The sequence below is a fragment of the Fringilla coelebs genome (assembly GCF_963513975.1).
Source record: "Fringilla coelebs genome assembly, chromosome: 2".
NCBI lineage: Eukaryota > Metazoa > Chordata > Aves > Passeriformes > Fringillidae > Fringilla > Fringilla coelebs.
In genome coordinates, this window is record NC_140029.1 from 112715790 (window position 1) to 112741171 (window position 25382).

The 25382-nt window shown below is 43.0% G+C and overlaps 1 protein-coding gene across 11 annotated transcripts in view; it reads left to right on the plus strand.

Annotated features, from left to right (window-relative positions):
• Positions 1-25339, plus strand: part of MPZL1 (myelin protein zero like 1) — a gene marked incomplete at its 5' end in the record, with an annotated part of 37369 nt that extends 12030 nt beyond the window's left edge. The window contains 7 exons of one of the 11 annotated variants that reach the window (XR_014616997.1): positions 2057-2217; positions 5295-5508; positions 10138-10223; positions 10850-10982; positions 11911-11928; positions 12553-12626; positions 14304-25339. Coding sequence is in view for 5 of the 11 variants with exons in the window: in XM_084226227.1 (XP_084082353.1) it covers positions 1906-2217; positions 5295-5508; positions 10850-10982; positions 19610-19634 (684 nt within the window). Of the gene's footprint in view, positions 1-1905; positions 2218-5294; positions 5509-10137; positions 10224-10849; positions 10983-11817; positions 11951-12552; positions 12733-14303 lie in introns of those variants that run through there. The other 10 variants (XR_014617001.1, XR_014617002.1, XR_014616999.1 and 7 more) reach the window with 10 other exon arrangements.
• Between the last annotated feature and the right edge of the window lie 43 nt (positions 25340-25382).

Consider the following 25382-nt stretch of genomic DNA (forward strand, 5'->3'; position numbering starts at 1 on the left):
TATTTTTCTTTTCTACACCATTAGCTGGAAAAAATACATAAAGCACAGCAGCTCTCAGTTCATTTAATTTGATTGCTAGAAGTCTTTGTATGTTCCAAATAAATATTTGGTAGTTGTTTTACAAAAGAATATTTTTTGGCCCATAGTCAGAGTATGTACAAGAGAAAGAAAGCTCTGAAAAAACCTCATGATAAAAATTCACCAGCCCTACTCCCCACTCCCCTTGGGGTGCTTTTTCTCTTGGAAATGACAGCAGTGATGACAGGAGAATCTTGAGGTATCAAGAGATAACCTGATGGGACAGAGGAGTTAGTGAATTTTGGAAGTGAACAGTGTGGACTCTGAACAGCAGAATTAATGAATGTTGGTTTCTTCTGGTTTTGGTTATTGCAATTACTGTGATGTGCTCCTCCCACCCCTGCTTGCATGCCCATTTTGTCAGATGTTTGCTGTCCAACTTCTGAAGGCTGCAGAGCTTGGTGCTCTCACTGACTAAAAACTCAAACTTTGTGATTTAAGGACTAAGGTAGGTGAGTGTTGGTGAGGATGAGAGACGGGGAGACTGAGTGGTGATCAGAATCCGAATTTATTATGGACTACATATGCTTATGCACTATTCTAGGAAGGCTAATGATTTTTTTACTACAATGATTGGGTTAATCATCACATAAACTAACTTATACATTTTGCAACATTTCTTGCTTGCAGAAGTTGATTCAATTTTCCTGTCGGCCAGTCTTGATTCTGGTAGTCTTCAAAGCTCTGTTTGTTCTTGCCATGGCATCTTGATTATCAAATCTTTTATGCTAATAAGGTCCAAAGTACAACAGGTGGGTTTTTATTTTCTTTCTTTTTAGCTAAACAGTCTTTGACTTGTATCTTTCTGTTTGGTCTCCCTACTTTGAGCTACTTTATTCAAAACTGAGAAGCGAATCAACTGAGGTACTGATGGAGCAGGAAGGTTTGTTCCCCTGTTCTAACAAGGGGATTTAAGGTACTGGAGCCCAGAAACACAGAATCCTATGAACAGAAGTAGATTGCTGTTACCATCTCTATGCTGAAAATCATGGTTTAATAAAAATCAAAACTTCTATTTCAGGTACCAGGAACACACGTTACATGTGCACCCACTCACACTGACTAGACAAGATTTTTGCTTTCACGTGGATGTGACATGAACACTGACATTCTCTTGTGATGTCACAGGATCATGCTTTGTTTTTCTACATAAATCTGCATGAATGTAGAGATGTATCTGCTTAAATCTGCATCGGGATAGTGCATTGGCAGTTTCGAAGGTGCCAGATAAAGCATATCTTCAACATGTTTTCCAAATCATGATGAATAGTACTTGTTAGGAAAACTACCAGTACAAGCGCAATATCAACATTGATTGCTTTAAATTTGGGGGATGGTTGTGGTCTGCTTGCTATTTTCACTGTGCATAAGGTAGAAAAAAAATATAACTACTCTCATGCTTTAAACTATTACAGAGTGATTATTTCTGAGGCCTTGCACATACAGACCTGGGAGCATGGCAGAGAGCAGGAGTAGATGGCATAGCTGTAAGTAAGAGAAGTTTGCTCCTCAGCTTTCTGGAGGTGAGCCTTTGTTTTACCTACAGCTAGGAAAATCTGGAGATATGAAATGACATGTGTGCCAGAAAGGAAACTTAGTAATAGCTGGGCCAGGCTGTTAGTTCCTCTGATGAGGCTTAATTATTACAATGCCTGCTGTCAGCTGGTACGAAAAAGTATCAAACTCATCCTTTGCACCATAGAATTGACTTCCACAAAGTGTTGTAGAGGAAACATCTGTGAGTGGAAAACATCCTGTCACAGATAATACAAGGAAGGAGAAGTGAATCTACTTGGCCTGCTCTATAGTTGTTTGATTGCAGGTATAATGCAATGTCTGTGCAATCACCCGATGCAGGAGTTATTGGTGCCTCTTCTCTTCTGCCCTTCTAGGCAGTGTGATGTGAACTTCCTCATTCTCAAAGCAGCACTGATGTGTCTTCTTCTCCTCGTTTCTTCTCTTTGCCTTTCCCATGCAGTCCAAGTATCAGCAGTAGAGGTCAACACCCCGGAGGAGATGTTTGTGGAGAACGGGACGGACGCAAAGCTCCCATGCACGTTCACATCCGTAGAAGTGATCAGCAGTGCAGCATCTGTCTCCTGGAGCTTTCAACCAGAGGGAGCAGCCACTCGTATCTCAGTAAGCAACGGCTGGGAGGGGAGGCTGGCATAGTTGAGCTGTGGTCTTCTAGTTGGTTCTAAAGAGCAAGCAGATATGGATTGGACCCCCCCTTTGTGTGCCTTATCACTCTGATTTTAGGGGGCTTTTTCAGCGTTGTATGAAAATATTGCTAGATCTCTGCCAGGACTGGAGTGGGCAGTGACCACAGAATATACTAGTTACTCTCTTAGTCTTAGAAGAGGGATATTGGCATGGAAGCTGTATGTATGAAGTAGATGAACATCTAGGAATCTGGTAAATCCTCTATCCTTTTGCATTTGACTGAATATAGCAGTCAGAGAATTTGAATTACCACTGTAATTGCATGTTGTTTATTTTGCTTGTGTACTGTATAGCCTCTCTTTGAAAGGGTTTAGAGTAAGACCAGTCTCCCTGGTTTCAGAACAGAATTGAATAGCTCAAATCAGGAAGCAGTTACATCCTCATATTATAGTTACTTGACAAGCGAAAAATCAGGCTAGCAAGGAACTTAGGCAAATAATATTTGTCATGGCTCAGTTCCTCTATGTTGGGCTCAAGGGGGCTCAGATCCTTTGGATGTAAGTCTTCAAAGAAATGGCTTTGGTAGGTTGATAGCTGTCATCTTCCTCTTCTTCTTCAGGCACTTCTGCTTCTTTCTTGTTCCTTGTACCGAATGAGAATTTAGGGGAAGCAGAACAAGGAACTCTGGGACACCTTTGAAGATGTGGGGACAGCAGGTTGCTCAGCCTGTTTGTGTTTGTCTCCTTCCCTCTGCTACAGACATGAGCTCATTTAAACTCTAGGAGCTCTTCAATGCTCAGAGCAGAGATGGTCAAAACCAGTGTGTGAGCATCTTGCTCATGTATAGTGTTCTGAAGAACAAGCTTCTGAATTCTCAGTGAAATAAATACTTAGTTTTGAAGAGGGAGCTCTTCCCATGGGGAATTCAAAGCAGGAGTTGGGGAGAAGTAAGGGAAGTAGGGCATATTTCCTGCCAGTGCTGAACAGGATGGGTGAAGGGAAGCCATCTGTTGGTGTGTTTTCCGCTCCCCATATATCCTGTTTTGCCATTCCCTTTCTGCATCACTGTTCAGTTGTAGGAATACAGCTTCAGCCCATAACATTGTTTTTGGAATTGGAGTCAGTTCTGGTTTTCCACCTGGATGTAGCTATCAGCACAATTGAAAGAAAAGTAATTTTTCTTTGAGCAGCAGGGACCTAGCATAATTTGATGTTAATTCCCTTTTTCTTTTGAGGGTCCGGGGAAAGTGTAGAGGGGATGTTTGTTTATGAGCCTGAGTCACGGCATTGCATAGCTTGGTGGGTGTGAATTTGAAAGACCAATGTCATGATCAGCTTATGTCTGAGGTAAGCCCATGCTTCTCTTTACAAGGATGGTCCTGTGTTGCTTTAGAATCACATTGGCAATCTTGTGGCCATGTGGTGAAGCTGACTCGACTGGGAGCTTCCCCTGCTTGTCCCCTTCTGTCTCTACGTGTTCCAAAGTCTCATCTCACTCCACCACTGGCAAGGGATTGCTTGAGACACTTAACTTGTGTTTCAGGACATATTTTACTTTGTGATTTCTCCTCCCCCAGGTCAGGACATCTAGAGAGCTGAGGAATCTGCCTCTGGCCTTCTAGACTTCAGTGGGATGACTTCCCCTGTGCACAGGGGTGTGGTAATGCAGTGCTGCTGTGTTAAAGGTTACAATCCAGCTGGAAAAGCTGCAGACTGATTCAGAGTCCCTCCAAAATGTTGACAGCTGGCTGTGTGCTTGCCAGCTTTCTACCACGTGAAATACTTCATTGAATTTATGTTAATCTGTAGACAACAAATAAGATTGACTGTAGCAGGACAGATGGCCATGATGTGCACATACCTGATCTGGACAAGATTTGTGCTGCCAAGTGATAAGGCCTGATATTCAGACTGCAGGTGTGATAAGAGAGGGTGTTGGAATAGCAAATCTGAGATCAAGGGCAGGAAAAAGGATAGGAGGTGACTTGAATGGAAATATGGGGCAGTAGTCAGGCAGTTCTGTGGCAGAGCCACTGCTTTGTAAATAAGGCAGGAGGAAGAGGAAGCTGGAATATTGTCCTAAATATCTTTCATTGTTCTCTGGAGACTCAACTGAAGGGAATTCAGCTTGATTCCTGATTAGATTTATTCAGCTTGATTCCTGATTAGACCCTGACTTATCTTGCTGTCCTGCAGAATATCCAATTAAGAAAGAATGTGCTCTTGCAATTCTCCTGCAGCCTTGATGCCTCTCTTAAGGTATCCCATGTGTTTGAAAGCAGAGTTGTCCTGTACAAGTCTATGCACTTCTACTGTTGTAAATTCCAGTTTTGAGCAGGTATAGTTAGGAAATACTCAGTTTCTCCTTAGTCTGTATTAAGGAGGTTTATTCTTCAAAGACTTTTGGTCATGTAAAGGGAATGCAGAGCCAATGTGCAGTTTAGTCACTTAAAAACTGGGAAACAGTTATATTTAGTTACCTGAAGGTTTCTGGAAAACAGCTAGATATACTCTAAATTGGTCATGGGATTTTCTGAGGGGGTGGAAGGAAGGGAGAGTATTGCATGTTAATTTAGCTGTGCTTTAGTTGCAAGTAACACACAGTAAAACACAAGATGGGAAGCTTGGTATCCTTTTTCTGCTAGGATGCAGGCGGCTTCCTGTGCATGAAAGACAGATGGCTGTGTTCCAGGAGTGTTCTGTCCTTTAATTATTATCAGGTTACCAGGTTTTTTCTTTCCCCCACCTCCTTGTCTGCAAAACTCTGTCCCCTGCAAAAGAGAAAAAAGCCTCAGCCAATCCAACCACAAAATAAATCAAAACCAACAGAAAACTGAAACTTGCAGTCTCTTATCCTGGTGTGGTTGAGGTACAAGCATGGTTATGTTATCAAGAGGCAACAAGGCAGACTTGATAGACCACAGAAGGGGTGAGGCAGGAAGAGAAAAGCCTCAGCTACTGGCTCTGGGAGTGTGCTGTAATAGTGGGAGAAGCATGGTGGCTCCGTACTTGCTAATTGGGTTGTTCTTATATCCTCTTTTCCTTGACTGCAGTTTTTCTATTACTCTAATGGGAAGTCATACCCTGGAAAAGACATACCATTTAAAGACAGGATCACTTGGGCTGGAGATCTTAACAAGAAAGATGCTTCTATCACAATATCAAACATGCAGTTCCGGGACAACGGCACGTACATTTGTGATGTCAAGAACCCACCTGACATTGTTGTCAAACCAGGAGAAATCCGAGTTAGAGTTGTGGAGAAAGGTATTCATTCACCCTATATGATTGTTTTTCTTCTCACTTGTTTTTTTTCCCCCTCCATTCCTTGTCTATAATCACTTTTATCGGGGGTGGGGGAGTGGCCTGAAGGGAACAACTTTTTTTAATTCTCTTCTTCCAGGTCCTAATGGAACCAGTATCTGTTAGCTGTTTAAAAAGAGTATGTCATACCCTTTTCCTCTATACCCACTAATTCCTGTGGTTTAAACAATTATTAAGAAAAGCTAATGGAAGGCTTAATGAAAACACATCTTCTCATTTTTAAGTCCTGTGAATATATTCTTGCATTATGCTGCATCAAGGGTTAGGGTGACTTATGAAGTCTGGTGAGCAAGTAGAAAAAATAGCAGACTGTTCTTTCTGAAATCCTTCTGGTGTAGTTAATAGAATACAAAATTATAAATCTGGTCCAAACAGAAAGTGAAATGCTACTGTGTTCCATGCAAAGGTGTTTGTGTCAAATGTGCATTCAGTCTCTTTTACTCAGGTGTTCTTAAAGAATCCGTGGTGGCTCTTACAAACTTGAAACTGGCTACTTGCAGTCGCACTAAGATTCTATTTGTCAGTTTGGCTCTTTATTTGCCTTTATCATCCAAAACATTTGATTGTTCAGCTGGAGGTCAGCCAAAATGTGATGTTTTGTGCAGTGAAATGATTGTTACAGTAATTGCATTTTCAAATTTATGATTCAGGAAGGAGAAGAATAAATGTTGAATTCATAAATGGCAGTGCTGATGCAGCTATTCTATTAGTTTTGAGATGTTAGGGAAGATACCTATCTGTGTGTCCTAATTTTACTCCGTGCTCAGGAGGTCATTCCATGTTCTTATGTAAGCAAGGTCTCTATCTAATTTTTCTCTTCATGGAACAGTTTGGGTTGAGCAGGACCTCTGGAGGTTCAACTATCACTTCGAACTTTCTATTTCTTGGAAGTTTGAAGCCTATATAAAATAGGATCCGTTTATTTTCTCACTGATGGTCACTATGAAGAAGCAGTAAAGCAGCTGCTGGTTTGGCAAAGTCAGGCTGTCTTGGAAAAGCCTTCTCAGATTTTAGTTCAGGTTAAGCAACTAAAGACTGACCTCAGTACTCTAATTCAGCTGATATTTTTCAACAGACTTGCATGCTGGCTTCCCCATGGGTGGAGCACCTGGAAGAGAATCTGATTCTGAATGGAGCCCTGTATTTGAAACACTTCTTACCATTGGAGAAAAGGCTGCAACAGTTCTCTTAACATTTTTAGACTGAAAATGGGTTTTCAAGCTCTTGTGATAGGTTGTAACTCATCCTGAACTGAACTGGAGCAATTTTTTCAATTGGAATAAATACATGATGACATTTGTGCACGTTGATTTTTTACTATGTATGCATCTAATGGTTCTGAATTGTACGTCTGGTGGTATAAACTGTTCAAAGCCATATTCATTCTTTGCACATTTAAATGATTTGATAGATGATAGGTTAGCTTTAGGTTTTGGATTAAACATTTAATAAGTTCCATGGTGGCCTCATTTTTAAAAATTGCCAAACTAACTGAGCTGATTTTCACTGCCATACCTACATGGTGTTTGCACAAACAGCTCTATCAAGTGCTTTGGAACAATTCTACTGGCAGGGATGAAAAGCAAGACTGGTTTTTTTAATGGACTATCTGAATCAGGGAAGCACTACCGTTTAAAGACTAAACAACAGAAATTCATAGGAATTCCAAGTTCTTACATTAGGTTGATCCTGCTTGTAGCACGAAGCTGTTTAACACTGTGTTCAAGACAGCTTGTGTTACCTGGAGGTGGTTGATCTTTGATCGGAACACACAGGGGGGAAAAAGAACAGAATGGTATGAAGATCTTTACACTTAGGAGCAATGGAAGCTTCACTTTCCTGCCTCTTTCATAAAACTAATACTGACATGCTCTCAGTGAAATAGAAATTGCTCTGAATTTCAGTAATAATCAGTGAGTGAAAAGTATTCTCTGAATGGCTGGATTTTTGTTTTGTGTTGAGCTGTTAGCTTAAATATTAGCTCTCAGAGCTGGTGTTTGGTTATGTAGCTGGGAGTGTCTTTCATAACGAAGTCATTGGCTGCTCTGGAAGTGCTTATGAAGAATTCTTATAACTGTGAAATGCTAGAAAATATAGGGACCATTTTCTGAAAAGCAATAAAGCCAGACTCTTAGTTTCACATGCAAACACTAGCATTTTCTTATACAGTCAAAAAAATGTTTGCTAACAGGATCTAACTGCTGTCCCTTACTCAGATTCAACCAACCAAAGAAACCTTCATGAGTCAAAGAAGTGACAAAATGATCAGAGTTCTAATATCATTCTTTCAGCAGATACTCTGCACTATGGTTTTGGATTGTCACTTGCTTCCTTGCTCCGACTAAATGTGTGTGTTTTCTGGTGTAAAAGGCAGCAGCAGGTCTGCTATCAGTAATGCATGTCTGTTTTGATGCTTTTGCAAACAGTTATTTCCTGCACTTTTGGGAAGGTGAAAAAGCACAGAAACTAGGTAACTCCTTATATGCCTCAAAATTAATGACTTCATTTTTGCATGGACCTCAAATCCAATTATATCTTACACATTATCACTTGTAGGACTCTTCCTTAAATAGCAGATGGATCCCTGGGCTGCTGAGAGGTGGCGCTCATATCTTCATTTTTCATTTCTTTCTAAGACTCTGAATTATCATATCTGTTAACTGGTACATGACACTGGAGAGCCAGGAAAGTTGCTGCTGTGACATTTGGCTGAATGATGTTATGGTCAGTGAAATAGTCAGAAGTCAGGTAACCCTTCTGCTGAAAGTCACTGAATTCCAAAGGAACAGGACTAAATGTAAGCCCTTTTTTCTCAGTATGATGCCCCTGCTTCAGGGTGCTGCTGGTCTGTTGTCACTGCTGGAATGAGTCCAGCAAAGGGCAACAAGGAGAAATGGAGACAGCTGGAATTGTCTGGCCTACAGAAGAGAAGGAGGGGTGATCTAGCCTGCAAAAAAGAAGAAAGACTCTGGAAAATCCTCTTGCCAGGTATTCATGTACATTGCTAGCACCTAAAGAAGACTGAGCCAGGCTCTTCAGTGGTGCCTAGTGGCAAGACAAGAGACAGTCTGCATAAGTTGAAACACAGGAAGTTCTATCTGCACTTAAACTCCCACATTTTTACTGTGATGGAACACTGGACTAGTGTATTGGTTTGGGACTGCCTGCTTCTATATGGCATGGGACTGCTAAGATATCTCCTGTGAGAAGCTGCTGGAAGCTTCCCACCACGTCTGGCAGAGGCAGTGGCTAATGGCCCAGAAGATGGACATGCTGCTGGCCAAAACTGGGCCAATGAGAGAGGCTGGTAATACCTCTGTGATGACATATTTAAGAAGAAAATCAAAATAAGGTCACAGGGCTTTTTGCTCCTAGACAGAGAAGTGGTGAGATTATTTGAGGGAAAACAATGTGGAGACACCAAGGACAGTGGAGAAGGACGGGAAGGATGTGCTCAGTTGCCAGAGCCAAGATTCCTCTGCAGGCCATGGTAAAGCAGGTGTGCCTCTGCAACCCATGAAGATCCACAGGGGAGGCAGAGATCCACCCACAGCCCCTGCAGGAGGTGCCCATGGCAGACTGGGTGGATGCCTGGAGAAGGCTGTGATCCAGTGGAAAACTGGGTGGAGAGAAAGGGCTCTGCTTGCAGGCTGGAGCAGCCTGTCCTTGGAGGACTGTACCCCATGGAAAGAGAGACCCATGTCACAGCAGTTTTGGGAGGACAATCTGCCCGTGGGGGAATTCATGTTGCAGCAGGTGTGGTTTGGCTGCTGCTTGTGAGAGTGGAGCGACTCTGGAGAAGTTCATGGAGATTTGTCTCCTGTGAGAGGGATCCCACAGCCTCACAGGAGAAGGACTCCTCTCCCTGAGCAGTGGAAGAAAATCTTGGTGATGGACTCACCAAAACCCCCATGCTGTCTCTCTGCCTCGTCAGTGGGAAGGAGGGAGGGGCTGGGGAGGAGAAGGTATTTCAAGGTCTTATTTTATTTCTCATTATCCTTCTCTGATTCTGTTAGTAATACAGTTCACTTTGCAGCTGAAGTTGAGCCTGTTTTGCCCTTGAAACGCTTCTCCCAGTCCTTATCTTAATCATGAAACCTTTGTTAACTTTTTTTCCTTTTCCCTCCTTTGCCCGCTGTGGCAGGGGAGGGTGAGCGTGTGACTCTGGTGGGTGCCTGGTGTTGGGCCACTGTCAAACCATGACAGCTAGGTTGCCTGAAGAGTCTCCCATCCTTGGAGATAGTCAAATCTGAGCAAACTGTGCTACTTGGTCCTGCTTAATTTAAGCAGGGGGTTTGGACTAGACAATCTCAAGACATCCCCTCCACGTCAGCAATTCTGTGATGATCAGATGGAAGTGTCTGAGACAGATTTTTCTGTATAGGTGTAGGTTTTGCTTGTTGGATTTTTTTGCTGATTCACTTGTATTTGGTATAAGTAGCTGGAGCAGCATGGAGTCTCGTAAGAAACCCTCTGGCCTGAGATGTTCCTTGTGTTAACCTAGACGTGGGGGGAAGGAAGGGACTTTGTTTCTCATTTGTAATGGTAGTCTGTGTATTCTTTGACTTGTAGGTATTTTGTACTCATTCTCTGATTGGCTTTTGTTTCTGGCTGCTCTTTTTTGGCCTACTCTCCCCCAAAATATTATTAGGGAAAACGTGAGTAAAGCAATACTGTGTTCTTCTACGTGTTTTCCTGGTATTGTACAATAATCCTGACTTAAGAAGGGAAAAAAATGAGTCTATAAAAATGTTCAGGGCTGTGTTTTGAGACACCAGAGTCATGTATAAACACTGCTAAGAGTGATTCTGGGTAGGAGCTCTGCTGTGTGCTGCATGCTCCCTGGAGAACACCCAGCATTCAGCACTCCTAGTGGGTTAACGATGTGCTGTGTCCAAATCCGCTTTCAAGCGTGCCTGCCTTTTCCTGTTGACCTCGCTGGGAATTGCCAGATGGCTGTAACCTGGTTTTTTTTCCCCCTTCAGATACGAGACAGGGTTGTCCTCATTGTCACTTGTGTTCCCTGACACATAAAAATTTTTGGTTCAACATGAACTCTCTCCTGAAGGACGGTGACACTAAGAACACTCCTGGTGTGTGCTCTGTTCATGTTACTCTGCTGGCTGCCTGCTGCCACTGCCACTTAGGCTGCATGCTGTAATTTCTGGGTATTACATTAGTGCCTCCTGCTCTAAACGAATCCAGGCTTAAGGGCATTTGTGGTTTGTACTTGTGTTGAGCAGGGAATGAGAAGAGTTGAATGTTTTCTCCCTTCTCTCTGCAGACAGCCTGCCTGCGTTCCCCATTGCCACCGTGGCAGGGATAGCCATCGGTACGGTTACAGGTCTCTCATCGCTCATCTCTATTGTCGTGTGTCTTGTCATCAGAAAGAACAACTCTAAAAAACGATACTCTGGGTAAGAGATCTCCCTCCTCACCCGTGGCTGATGTGAGGAACAGCAGCAGGATCAGAGGGAGGGCTTACAGGGGGGGTAGGAGTTGTTTCAGCCAAGCCTTGGCAATCAGAGTTAGAGATAGCTATGGTCATGTGGACCTGTCATCATCTGCATTTAGTGGTCATCTCTGTAACTTTAGTGGTTACCTCTGTAACTCTGTGCCATGAGTTGCACCTGAAAATCACTAGATGTTGAAGTTGATCCCCAGACACAAGGATACATGCCCTCAGAGCATTTAATCCAAGACACTCTAGCTCTGGTCTGTTCCCCTTCCCTTCAGCTCTCCTTTCTTTACCACCTCCAAAGGAAAAGCACCACACATGCACTTCTGAGGAATGCTGTGTGTTGAGATTAGGACTGGATTTTTCTGTTACCAATGTCTGCCTCCTAAGCCTGGACCAAAATACTTGCCAAATACTTGCCAAAACCTCCTTCATCACCACACTTGAAAGTAAGGAAGGAGTAGCAGCATCCGTTGTCATTCACTGTCTGTTTTTTGTTAACTGTTACCATACCTGCAGGGTTTTTAGTGTTAGGAGGATAACTCCAAAGTGAAGCACAGTTCTTTGAGTGGGCATATGAAAAAGCAACAAGAACTGACAAAGGCAGATGAGAGTGCTGTGGTGATGAAACTTGCTGCTGGTGGAGGAGGTGCTTCCTTTTTTCTCCTCTCTAATTAGCTGGTAATTTGCTTCTCTAAGAAAGAATGAAAATTATGTATGTAGTCTTAGAAACAACCCCAAAACATACAAGCTTCTTCTGTTCTTTGCCCAACAAATATTCCTGCTTATTGCAGGTTCTTTGGGTTGCCTGTGGGATAAAAGAAAATAACTCCAAAAATAAGCTTGTGGGGATTTCCAAATTAAACTTTGCCCTGTCCTTTTCCCAGTTGGAGAGCTTAGACAAAGTGAGTTGGCTATTGCCCAATGGTAAGGCTAAATACAGCAAGGGTGGCTGTGTGTGCTCAGAATTGTGTGGAAAGCCTGGTTTTCCCTTTCTGCATGTGTCCTTCCCCTAAGAACTGAAAAGAACCCTGCAGTGTCGTGCACCAGCAGTGTGCCTGAGGTGGCCTGCTTGCCCTGCTTCCCACTGACCTGCTCTCTGGTGTCTTCCTGCTGGAGGACACATGTTGGTGCTGAGCCTGGAGCAGTAGTCCATGCACTGTGGTTTCTTGTAGCAGATTAAACTACTCTCTTGGGAAAGTAATCTCTGAGGTTTAAATCCTGCTTTCACTGACCATGCCAGCTCTGCATGATGTGTAGAAAGAAACCAAGTGTGCTGTGACCCCCTCCAAACTTACGGACTGTCTTCTACATGATGCTAACCTGGTGTGTGGTGGTGGAGAGAAGCACTTACTCCTAGATAACCATTCTGCCTTGAACTGAGGTGGGCTGGGGCCCTGCGTGGCATCTGGAACCCCTGCATGGCCACAGTTTCCATTCATGCTCTGACTTTGGTGTTTTTTTTGTTTTGTTTTCTTTCTGCCCTGGTGTGCTGGGATCGGATCCTGCTTACCTTCCTCTCCTTACAGAGATCCTGATATAGACGCCAGATTGGGAATGTAACAGGGCTGGGTCTTCTCTTCCAGTCCCACTAGACACCATGGTAACTAATCAAGTTGGTGGTTGCTGTTAATACCTGTGTGTGCATACACATTTTCTCTTCCTTTGCTGACTAACCAGCTAGCTCTCTACTAACATCACTGTAATTTGTGCTGGAATCTGTTGGCAAAGAGATGATGCATTTCACTGGGTGCTTGGGTTTCATTGTCTCGTGTCTGACTGGGGTGGAGTTATTGTTTATCCCAGATGATGTCCCTCCATCTCTTCCAACAGTGAACTTGCCAGTGCATTGACTAAAGCACAGGAAATTCAGAGCTCTTTCTGTGTCAAAATAAAAGGAAATTCCCTGTAAGCGTTCCTCTGGCTCAGACAGCTTGGGTATTGGAGAACTTGCAGGGATCTAAGTACATTAGTTGCTTAAACCTGATTAATAACATTTAGATAGTGTAGATCTGAGGAGTTTTGTGAATAAAGCAATTAATGATTACATAATTTTGGTAACAGAAGGGATGCATTATTTTTGAGACAGTCACGACCCCTTGCCACAATGGCTGGGGTAGTATCTTTGTTCTAATTCTAACTGCTACATGTATGAGGAGCTAAATCTGCTATGGTAAGACCTACCAAAGAGTAAAAAATGCTTGCCCTGTGAGGAGGTGGTCTGCTTAATGTTACTATCCTCATTTGTTTCTGTACTCAATTTATACACCGTCTACAAAGATTGAGAAAAAAGGATGCCCAGTGGTTAGGGGGTTGTAGCAGAGGACACTCCTGTGACTGCTGCCAAGGAGGTGGCTACTTAACTCTCCTGGGTGCTTTGGTACAGGAAGGTAGACCTAGCACTGAGAGACCCATCACTGCATTGCCCAGAAGTCACCAACTTTAAGGGCATTTGCTCTGTGGTAGTCATTTTTCTATCATGGGCTTGTTTTCTTTTCAGTCCTGCTTTAAGTAGATGAAAAGAAGCAGTCAGAAGGTGAAAACCAGCAGCCTTCTTTTAGGGGTGTTGGTTCCCACCACAAGACTGTTCTTTTGTTTGAAAACCACAATTTGCCCGATTAGATACTCAAGTAGCTATATGAGAGCACACAGCATAAATGTCCTGTGTGACTCTTAAGGTAATTGCTCCACAGACTGGTGTTTGCTGGGAGAATTATTTTGGGCTCACAGCCTAACCATAAAAGCAAAGGAACTAATGCAGAGTTGGGTAGGAAGTACCTTGCTTGTGTAGAAAGAGCTAGTAGCTCTTGCAAGTGTTGGCTCTAACCCTAGCACTGGTACAACACTTGCCTCAGTGACTGGGATTGTTTATCTTCTAGTTAGAAGATAATTGCTGTTTACCACTGTTAACTGAGAAGAAAACACATGATTTTAGAGAAGCTGAGTTGAATGGGAGTATATAAGGACCAGGGGTTGTGGAGGAGCTGCTGTCCTATTTAATAACTGCTCCTTCCTGTTGCTTACCTCTGAAGCTCAGAGGAAGGACAGAGAAATGTCTCGGGAGAGATGGAGAATTGTGTGTGTTTATTTCAGAGTCCATTATGTTCATTTTTTTACTTTGGCGTAACCTGCCACATTTCATCTTGCCATCATTCGTCTTTTGTTTTTGTTTCTTTTTTCTTTTTTTCTTTTTGTTTTGTTCTTTTTTGTTTTGTTTTGTTTTGTTCTTCGTGTGCCTCTTGAACATTGTCGTGCAAACTCTGCTCTGCCACCTCGTCAGCTGCAGTACCTCTGAGAGCTTGATGTCTCCGGTTAAGCAAGCTCCACAGAAGGCGCCCTCCGACACAGAGGGCCTGGTAAACAGCGTGCCCGCCAGATCACACCAGGTAAACTGCTCCTGCTGCTCCCTGAGGCAGGATTCCCCCCAGCCTGGGGCAGCTGCTGTGGAGAACATCCAGGCAGGGTGGGATTCATGCATTAGGGGCTATCTGCTGGTGAAAGCGCGTGCGCTGCACAAAGGGTGCGCAGGAAGCTGGGACTGGTGAGCTCTGCTGTAGAAGGCTTGGTGCAGTTCAAAGAGCAGCAGCATCTTCGTATTAGCTGAGATGGAGTTTTATGCCCTTTTCATACTAAATTATAAAAACCATGGTTGTGATCTTGTGCTGTGAATACACAAGTGGTAGTGCAGGTCAGTGAGTGGCTGTTTTACACAGAGACAATCTATGTCTGTCAGATATGGATCACCCCATAAAGCTGCCTAGTCTGTTCTGGGATGGTAATGGGGAGGAATTTGCCTTGCACTCTCATGCTCCATGGAAAGTACTTCCTTCACAAGGGGAGGAGCTAAGTGCTGACCAGTTTGCAGATGATTTGTGCTGCTAAGAGCTCTCTTCTACTGAGACTCACAACTTTAGTGGGCTTGAAAGTGCCACTCTTTGTGCTTGCTGCATCTGGCAAAGTTCTGCTGACTTTGAAAGGAAAAAGTGGCCTGTATCCAGACTTAGCCTAGTATGGAAGGGGACAGAGCTTGAGTCAGGCAGGGATTCTAGGCAATGGATCATTACCTGTTAGTAGTACAGGATTTCCTTATTTGGAAACTGTTTCTTCCCTCTTGATTTGAGTGTTCCTGGCAATTTTCCTGTGAAGATACCGGTCCTGAGAAAGTTCAAGTTCAAAATAGACTTTTAATTAGCTACCTTTTAGCAAGTAGCTGCAGTGTAGTGTGTGGAAGTCAATACCTGGTTTGTTAATTTCTCCTGACAAAATAATGATGTATGTTAATGTATTAACACTACAGGAAAAAACCAAATGTGCTAACAGTCAGCTCAGTAAAATCAAAGCTCCTACTCTGCTGGGCTTCTGGTTTGGTTTTGAAATGCATTTTGTTCTGGGCCATGCAGTATTTCCAAAGTTTTAGCTTACAGGCCCACCCACAAAGCTGCCTTCAGAGATCAGTTATTCACAGAGGCTATATAATCAGGATTTAAAAATAGTCAGATTTTGACTGGAATAGGTCTTGTAGCAGCAGGCTGCCTATAAGGCCTGGATAAAACTTGCCTTTTCTAGATCATGGGAGATGCTTCTCGAATGCGTGAATGAGACAGATGATTCCCACCATTCCCCCTTCAAAAAAATTTTTTTGCAAAACCAGCACAGTGGGATTTATGATACAGTAGCTGTTGGAGTCAACATCCATAGGTCAAAAATGCAAAAAGTTTAAGCTAATTATTGTCATGGCATGAAGGAGCGCTTACAAGTGCCCTGAGAGCTACACACAGATGTTGTTCTGTGCTTGCATCCTCAAAGCAAAAATACTCCAATGTTTTGGTGTGCAAACTTGCAGTGCACCTTTCCATGTCCCCAGGGTTCTGAGTCTCAGTGTGCTGGAAGGAGCAGCAGAGTAGATCTAAGCTTTGTAATGTTAACTCAGAATCAGGGTGCTTTTGCCCTTCTGTAGTCACTCCAGTCTGTTTCTTCATTGACAGAGTTCTCCCTGCAGGTAGGTTGCTAAATGAAAACACAAAGTGTGAGCACTGCTGACCTCAACTGAAAAATACTGCAAATTGCTTTTGTTTCATTCAGTTTTAGTTTAGTTTTTAGATTTTTAATCTCTTTTGTCAGGCAAACAGTTTCTTTTTGTGGCAGACATTTGTAGCAGCAAGTAGTTCCTCTACCTCCTGTTGAGCATTTGCCCCATCTTTACAGAACAACTAAACATATTTACTTTTCTTTGCAAAGATCCACAGTGAAATCAGGGTAGATCAGATTTTGAACAGAATACTTAAACAAGTGAGGAAGCTAAATTTCAGTTAATTACACTTACATTACACTTACTAGCCATTGATTGGTTGTTTCTTTAAGGGTCATATCAGCATGCAAATCAACATATTTGAAATCTTTCATCACATACAAGTGTTTCTTGGTAATCAAGAAATAAGTTGTAGTATTCAAGCTTTTGAGATGTTGTGCAGGTGAAAGGCAGGTATTCATTCCTAGCAGTTTCCAGAGCTGTTGCAGGCTGTTTGCTGATTCAGGCACACTCTTGTCTCTTAGAATGCCTGGCAGTTTTAGACCAGTGGCTCCCACAGTCAGTGCTGTGGTCAAACAGCAGAGGCCTGTGGTCTTCCTTGTAGCTTTTTTACAAGGTAGGATGTGTAGGGAGTGAATTAATGCTTTGTACTTCCCTGGTGGAAAAGAACTGTGAATACAAACAAAACTGCCTCTGCAATTTAGAAACAGTAAGAGAGGTGTTCGCTCTTAAAGTGGCGTTTAAATGGATTAAGTTTATTAATTCTTAAATTTATGTATCAGTTCAAGAATCAGTGATGGAGTATTTGTCTGTGTCACATCTCAGCTGAAAGTGCGCTGAGTCTGCACTTCCTTTATGTTTTGAGGGCAAGTTACTCAGGTGGACCTTGTTTTCTGGAGTTTGCATCTCTGATTCTGTGAGTGTTCAGCTGCTTGAATCAGCTCTGCTTGTTTTCACTGTACCCTCCTTCTCAGCAGGTTTGTTCTGTCCTGTCAGATTTGTCTGTGGTGGTTCTTGTCCCTGCCATCATTCTCTAGTGACTGCTGTTCTACCAGGACTGTTGTTTGCATGGGTAAGAAATGATTTACAGTGAAGGCAAGAATGACGTGAATTTCCTACATGGATGTCCTTGTTTGGATCCCAGGACCCTGAGAAGGAGCAGTTTGTAATGCCAAGAATCTTGATTGAAATTTCAGATAACTTTCCCAGGGCCTGAATCTGTGGTAGTTGCAACATCATGCAGAATCTGAGAAATTTGAATGTTCTGTAGACTCCTGTTGGACCATGGAGGTCTAACTTCATAATTCCTTTTTCTTTTTTAAGGACTGCTGTCAAACCCTTAGCAGGTACACCTGCTGCTCTTTTCGCTTCAATTCTGAATGGAAAAACTGTAAGGCTTCAGGAAATGCTGGCTTTATATAGCAGTGCTGGTCTGTCTTCTGGTTCTGAAGAGTCAGGATGAGCTTACTTGGGATTAGATGAAAGTTCTGAATTGTTTAAACAATTTTAAAAATGGCCCAGGTGACGCTTACAGTCAGCTAGAGAATCAATTGGCAGCAAATCAAATAGATGAACACTGCAAAAAATCCTTGGTCCCTCCTTTTCTCTGTGTTGGGTATCTACCACTTTTTTTAGGTGACTGACAGTGAGACAGTGATAGCTGGGTTTGGATCAGCTGATCACAGCAGTCAGTCTCTCCACACTACTAACATGCTGCTTGCAGTACAGTGACTATACTTAAACTGGCAAAAATCCAGTACAGTGGTAACTGATACTGAGTGAACTCCACTGGTAGACAATTGACCCAGCAGAATTACTTGAACAAAGTTGGGAATGTCACAGTGAGTACTTTCTGCAGTAAGATTTATTATTTTTATATTTTTTTTAACTGATAGTGCTCTCAAGCTGAATTTATCATACCCTTGACCTCTGGCCTCAGACAGATGAGATTTCCAAAATTGCTTGCAATTAAACTTCAGGGTTACTTTGTCTTGAAGTTTATATAGACACTGTGATCTGATTGGAATTGTTAATCTCAATACAGTGTTGGAGACCAGAACAACATGAAAGCAAATAGCAGAGAAGTTTTTTTAAAAAGTAGCTATAATGAGATTTGAAATCCAGGGTCTTCTAGGACATTATGTCTTTTTTTTTCATTTTCTCAGTGTGTTGTTTATATTCAGGATTTTATACCTACTTGCAAGTTTTCACCCTGCAGTCACTCTTCTTCCTCTATTCTTTATTACTTTGGAAATACTTTACCCAGAAGGAATAAAATGTGGATTTAAATCACATCTCAAAGAGAGCAAGGTATTTATCAGGTCTGAGTTTTGCCACTGTACTGGGGGGGAAACAGCTGTGCAGGAAGGTATCAACAGCTTAATTTTCTGTATAGAAGGTCTGTTTTCATCTCTGGCTCATAATTTCTTTGAAAAATAGATGGAAAAATTTCTGTGTCAGGTCTATACAAATGTTTCCTAATTTGTCAGGATTCCAAAAGTACTGGCAGGAAGGGGGTAGAGAAGTGCCAGTGAAGGCTGCTTCTTCCTGGGACATAAGGGACACCAGAACAGTTAAATGGATGAAAGGTTTTGAAGGAAAAACTGCTGGAAAAGCCACAACTAAACTAAAAGCTCTCTATTTTTAATCCCCCCCCCAAGTCATCCTGAGATAACACAGTCCCTTTGCCTCCTGCATGGGGTGTGTGGTGGCAGCCCTGTGCTTGTCTCATCTGGGGGGTTCAGCATGGGAGCTGCAGCTCTCTTGCCATCAAGGTCCCACCTGTCTTGCTGGACCTCTGCTCCATGGAGGTTGCAGTCCTGTCCTCAGTAGCTTCAGCTGGCTTTCCCTGGGCTGTGTTTTAGAGGATGTGGTGTTTATGGAAGTGTTCACATATTCAGCTGAAAGACAGGGCTGTAATGTCTTCCCCTGCACCCCAGCAAATGTCACGAAGGTGTGAGGCCATGCCTGCCCAAGGTGTGAGCTGCTGTGGCCTGGGCTGGCTCAGAGGTCAGGTAAGAATTCTGTATTGCTGCACCATTTTAGCACTTCTCACTCACTGCTGTGTAAGTCTTGGCCCCATCACTGGCTTGGGCAGTGACTTGAGTCACAGGGTTGCTGCAGCTTCATTATCCAAGTGGCACAGCAGTAGCAGTTTGGGAAGTACACTCTGCTGTTGACTGGTAACCTCTAGGACAGTTTCTCTTGAACAATATTAAATCTGGCATGCATCTGTCTAAGCCACGTGTTTTTGCCACATAGCACACAAGAATTGCTGCTTTTCAGAGCAAGGGATCCTAGATTTTGCTTTCTGTGGCAGCAGGCAGGTTTGGAGGGAGGCAAGGGTGCTGTTTGGCATGCTCCTGAGAGGAGAAAGGTGGCAGACTAGAGCTCACGTGCAGCTGAGGGTTCATTCCACCTGCTTCAAGTGCCATTTGCAGTCATAAAAGCTCTGTGGTCTTGCTTTAGCTTCCATCTTGCTGCCGCCCCCGTGGAAGTGAGGGGCAGTGTGGGCAGCTCTGAAAAAGCCTGACTGTGCCTGTTCCTTGTGTCCCCAGGGCCCAGTCATTTACGCGCAGTTAGATCACTCCGGGGGACAGCACAGCGACAAGATCAACAAGTCAGAGTCTGTGGTCTACGCCGACATTCGGAAGAACTGAGATCCTCAGCTATCCAAAGGACAACACACATTCAGACTGGAATTGCTTGAGCAAGATTTGACCCAGAGAACTCACATGTGGCCTTTGATGCCTAGGCTAGGACCAATGCATGTGCATACAGAGGGAGAGATATATATGTATTGTGTGTAAATAGTCTATTTAATCGTACAGAAGTGAGACCAATGTTGCATGTTGAAATGCGGTAAGAATTTTGCTTATAAATTGCCAATATTCTTTTTTTTTTTGTATCTTGTGTGACGAGAGAGAAAGTGAAAACTCGCATCACAATTTTAAAATATTTTTATCTTGATTATTAATGGAGAAACTGGAAGACGCCTGAAGATTCTGGATTGACCTGGAGATTCTTTTTTCTTTGCTTATAGGGCCTAATTTCTTTTGTTAAGGTGACTATAAAGAAGACATTTTCTTTATATTCAGAATTCTTTATGTATACAGGGTATTTATCTTTCCTTGGTCAGATTCTCAGTACAGGCTGCCTTCTCGTTTAAACTAGACCCTCTCACTTGGTCTTGTAAGCCAAATTGTGACTCCTAGCTATCAGAAATGTATGTCTTAGCAGTGTGAGTGAAGGAAACCTTTAGGCCTACCTGACCTGTATAACGTGGGTCACAAAACCGTTTACTTCTCGATGAGCCCAGCTATTCAAGCTTAGTCCTTTAAGGGGCAGGGATAGTGTTGATCTAATTAATTTTGTGAAATGGTAGTTTACCTGTGAAAACGAAGGACATGGTGAGTTAAAGGCATAGGAAGCTGTAGGTGGTTACCTCAGACTCTGTTGAACCTTTCAGTTAAATATTTCTTCCTCAAAGCTCTGTCATTTCATGCAAGCATTAAAAAGGGCTCCAAGGGATCTGGAAGCTGTAGTACTCCCGTACCTCTCTCCCATGGCTCCATTATGCCACTGTCACCTCCTTGGAGGTGCTTTATCTGTTCTCAAAAGCCTGTAGTGGAGGCTGAATAACTTCTGGAGGAAATCTTGGGCTCTTTGGGTTTTTTGGTGTGTGGTTTTTTGGTGTGACCAGTATTTGCACAGAGGATGTGGATGGGCAGTTTATTTCCTTCATCTCTGCAAGTCTACTGCTTGAATGCAATTCTCCAGCCTCCTTTTGTTTCTAGGTTAAACTCCTCCTAGATTATTAAGGATCTCTGCTGATGAGGATTTCTTTTGCTGACCCATTGTATTCTGAAATTTGGTGCTCAAAACTAGAAGTGGCCTTCCAGCAGAGATCTTCTCAAAGTGGCTTATAGAAGAATGATTTCTGTTTTGTATATCCCAATGTGGTGGTTTTGGTTTGGGTTGGTTTTTTTTTTTTTTGGCAGCAAATAATTTTCAGTTTGGTCTATGGTAACCCCTTTTCTCTGATTCTTACCCATTTCCTAGTTCAGTATGTTTCAGAATCAGTCCCAGAATGGTTGAGGTTGGAGGAACCTCTGGAAATCATCCAGTCTTCCTCCAGCAGGGTCAGCCAGAGGAGGCTTCCCAGCACTGTGCCTGGTTTTGAGCATCTCCACAGGTGGGACCTCTACAGCATCTCTGGGCAACCTGTTCCAAACAAACTCAAGCCCACATTTGACTCTTAACACTAAGTATATAGAAAATAGTTACAGGCCCATGGCAGACCCTTTCACAACCACATTATATAATCCTTTGATTATGACAGTACAATTTTAATAACTATTTGGTGTACAGTGGAGGTTTTTTTCCCAAGAAAATTAGCTATGTCAACACTATATTCTTTCATCAGGATCAGACGTCTCTGTTTTCCTGACAACAGCTGCCTTTATTTTTGTACACATGCACTGGGTAGATCTTAGGACATTGTCCTCAAAGCCAGAACCAGCTTCTTAAAACCGGGGCTCAGAAGGAAACCATGGATTAATTTATTCTGCCATATGTCAGTTGCTAATCCTGCAATATCTGAATTTGTGTAATTCTTCTTCCAAGACTTGGCTGGTATCAAAAAGAGGCCATGTTTCAGTTTTAAAGCATCAGTTTTCAGGTATTTGCCAAGTCTTGTAGGGAACTGAGACACCGAGCTGTGGCTAACTAACAACTCTGTAAATATTTTAACATTTTATTTTTTGGCAATAACACATACCAGATGAAAAATGGACAAATTTCTTCTTCACAGGAGACCTTTAAATATCTTCTACTTCATGGATTAAGCAGGGGCTTTTTTTAACAGCACTCCACATGAAGGGCTATGGTACTTGCACCCAGTGCTGGCAGCTTACAGAGTGAGACCTACTCATCCCAGAAATGCTCAGGGGTAGTTTGTCCACTCAAGCTTCCATCTGTTGATAAGATCCACTGCCTTGGTTGCTGCAGTGCTGATGTTGGTGACTGTAGTCAGGAAGTTCTTTACTCAGAAGATAGTGAGGCACTGGTATAGGTTGCCCCGAGAAGCTGCGGATGCCCCATCCCTGGAAGTGTTAAGGGTCCAGTTGGATGGGGCTCTGAGCAACCTGGTCGGATGGAAGGTGTCCCTGCCCATGGTTGGGTGGATTGGAACCAGATGATCTTTAAGGTCCTTCCCAACCCAGTCCAGTCTGTGATTCTATAGGATCTTCTCATGTGCTGAATTCTGCACCTGGCAGCCAGAAGGGACATCCCTGTCCTGGGGGGCACCAGGCCCAGCATCACCAGCTGGGCAAGGGAGGGGATTGTCCCGCTCTGCTCTGGGCTGGGGCAGCCTCAGCTCCAGTCCTGGGGGAGTTTTGGGTGCCACAATATAAAAAAGACATGAAGCTGTTTGACAGTGTCCAAAGGAGGCCATGAGGATGGTGAAGGGACTGGAGGGGAAGTCTTCTGACAAATGGCTGAGGTCACTTGGTCTGTTCAGCCTGGAGAAGGGGAGACTGAGGGGAGACCTCACTGGGGTCTTCAAGACCCTGATGACAGAAGAGAAGGGGCAGGCACCGCTCTCTTCACTCTGACAGGATCCAAGGGAACGGCAGGAAGATGAATCTGGGGAGGTTTAGGTGGGATATCAGGAAAATGTTTTTCACCCAGGTGGTTGGACACTGAACAGGCTCCCCAGGGAAGTGGTCACAGCACCAGGCCTGACAGAGTTCAGGAAGTGTTTAGACACTGCTCTCAGGAACGTGGTGTGACTCCTGGGGTGTCCTGTGCAGCGCCAAGACCTAGGCTCGATGACCCTGATGGGTCCCTTCCAACCCAGTATAAATTATGATTAAGATCAGGATCCTGCTGCTGCTGCTGCTTTCCTTATCTATGAGTCTGTTACTTCCCAACATTTATTTTACACTTAATAAAACACTAATGCTTTGGATGTGGTTGATGGAGAAACTTGATTTTGATCTGCCTGTGTTCATCCCTGCGCATCACTGTCTTGCTCCCCCAACATTTTTGAATAAGAAGGAGAATTGTGATGAATGTGGCGATCAGAAACTTGCTGCTATGTGAAGATGGGGCTGGTCTTGCCTCTGAAGTCTGCTACTAATGTTTGCTTCTTTTCCTGCTGGAATGTACTGGAGAATCTGAGCACAATTCTGATGTGGTGCTAACTTGAGGAAGCACACGAATCCGGTGCTAACTTTCGGACTGATCTGGTGCTAACTTTAGGAAACACACTGGTCTGGCTGATTTTAATTGACTTAAGGAGACATCTCCTTGCATGGCTTTTGTCTAGCTACAGGTATGTTCATATTGCCTAGACTGAGGAGGCTCCCTGCAAGGCTTCTTGCATCCTCTTTATGAAGGCAGAATGAACTTGGAAGTATTTTTAAAAAACACTAAATATCCTTTTAGAAAGAAACAGAAGTCTTCCCCCAGGAATGGCAGAAATCTGTCTGAATCCCACTCCAGTGCCAAGGCTGTTGATTTTTTAATTATTTCTTTTTTCTCATGGAAAAGTGAGCAATATAATTATTAAATAATGTATTCATGCTGAAGTCAGAAGAACTTCAGGCACTGTGAGACAACACTTGTGAACTTTCTGTTCCTCAGGTTATCTGAGATGGTTTAATGGTATATTAACCTGTGCTGATGAAAGGGACTGATGCTGAGTTGGCTTACTTAGTAAAATCTCAGGAGACAAAGGACTTCTCTTTCTTGATGGGAAGAGCAAGCAGAGATTTAAGTCAGATGAGGTCATCATATCCTGTTGTTCTGGTGACCAGAAGTTTAACTCTGATTGCTCTGCTGCTGCTGTTCTCTTAATTCTCTGATACTGTTCCTTGCAGGAGGAAAAGAACTGCTTGGACTTTGAGGAACATGAAGGGTGTTGTACTTGTCCTGTTGTAGCACTGCTGCCAGCTCTTTTTAGGATCATCTATTTTCAAAGTAAGTGCTGCATGCCAGGCTTGCAGCAGCCCAGAGGAGGAGCAGGCACCTCTCTTGAGGCAGTAGCCAGTGACTAAAACAATTAGGGGGGTAGTGGACCTGGGAGGGCCTATGTGATGACAGACTTGCAATAAATTCTGTCTTATTTATCATGCAAACAAAACTGGGATCAGTCTGAAATCTTACTTAGTTTTGATTACCATTAATGAACTTCAAGAAGACTACAAATAAGGTATCAAGCTAAATAAATTGGTAGCTGTACTCAGTCCATCAGGTTTCCATGACCCCTTTTGTCTTCAGCAGTTGTTCTGTGAGGAAGATGCTCACCACGTTCACAAAACATCAAGAGCCTTTACAGGGGGGCAGATAGGTCCCTGCAACTCATTGCCTGATGTGTCATTTATAACTGGAGACCCGTAGGGTTTTGTTTTCTCTCAAAGCTTTAGTGGTATTTCATTGTGTGACAAGAGCTGTAATTAGGTTTTTAAACGTGTGAGAACTGTCTAGGTAACCATCTGCCTTGTAACTGCAGTAAAGGTGTGCATGCAACTTAAAAGCTGCATCGCTTTAGAGTGGATTCACTGAAGTCAGGTATGGAGTTTTTGATTTGTGACCAGAACACCTTCACTCTGTATTGGAATCCTGTCTTGGAATTCTACATTATTAGTGTATCTGCCAAGGACCTCAAATACAAAAAGTTGTTATTGTATCACAGGTGATGGAAATACTTCCTCAATAAAACCACCAAGAGAGAAGGTGGGTGGGACTTCTGGGCTATGGCCACACCTCTGCAGTGTAACATTTTATATGGGAGACTACAAAATTATATTAACGAGGCTCAGCAATTATTCTCTTCTTTGGGTTTCTCTTTCCTTTCTCTTCACTGCCCTAAAGCTAATAAGCCCTTTCATTTACAGGTATTTTTGCACTCTAAAATATAAGTTCAATGCCTTTGGAGATCAGTGTGCTGTGCAATGTTTTCTGTCTCCCTGCAATGCCAACTGTTCTTATGTGGTAAATGTAATTGAAAACATAGACTGGGTACTTTTCTTTTATAAACCTCTGTCCTGGAGGTGTGCAAGACAACAAACACCTGTAAGACAGGTGTATAATCTGTGTGAGGGAGCTAGATATGCATTGCATGGCTTGATTACATGAAGAGCCAGTGTACCAACTGTTAGTGCTTTTGCTTTTACAGACTCATCTGGAAACAGTTATCTTGGATATTTTTTCTTGAATGGACTTTAATGTTTTCTATTGTAATCTTGTGAATATTTTAATACACTTTTTTTTTCCCATTACTGGTTTGCTGGATGAGTCTTACCTGGTTGGGGACTGGGAAGG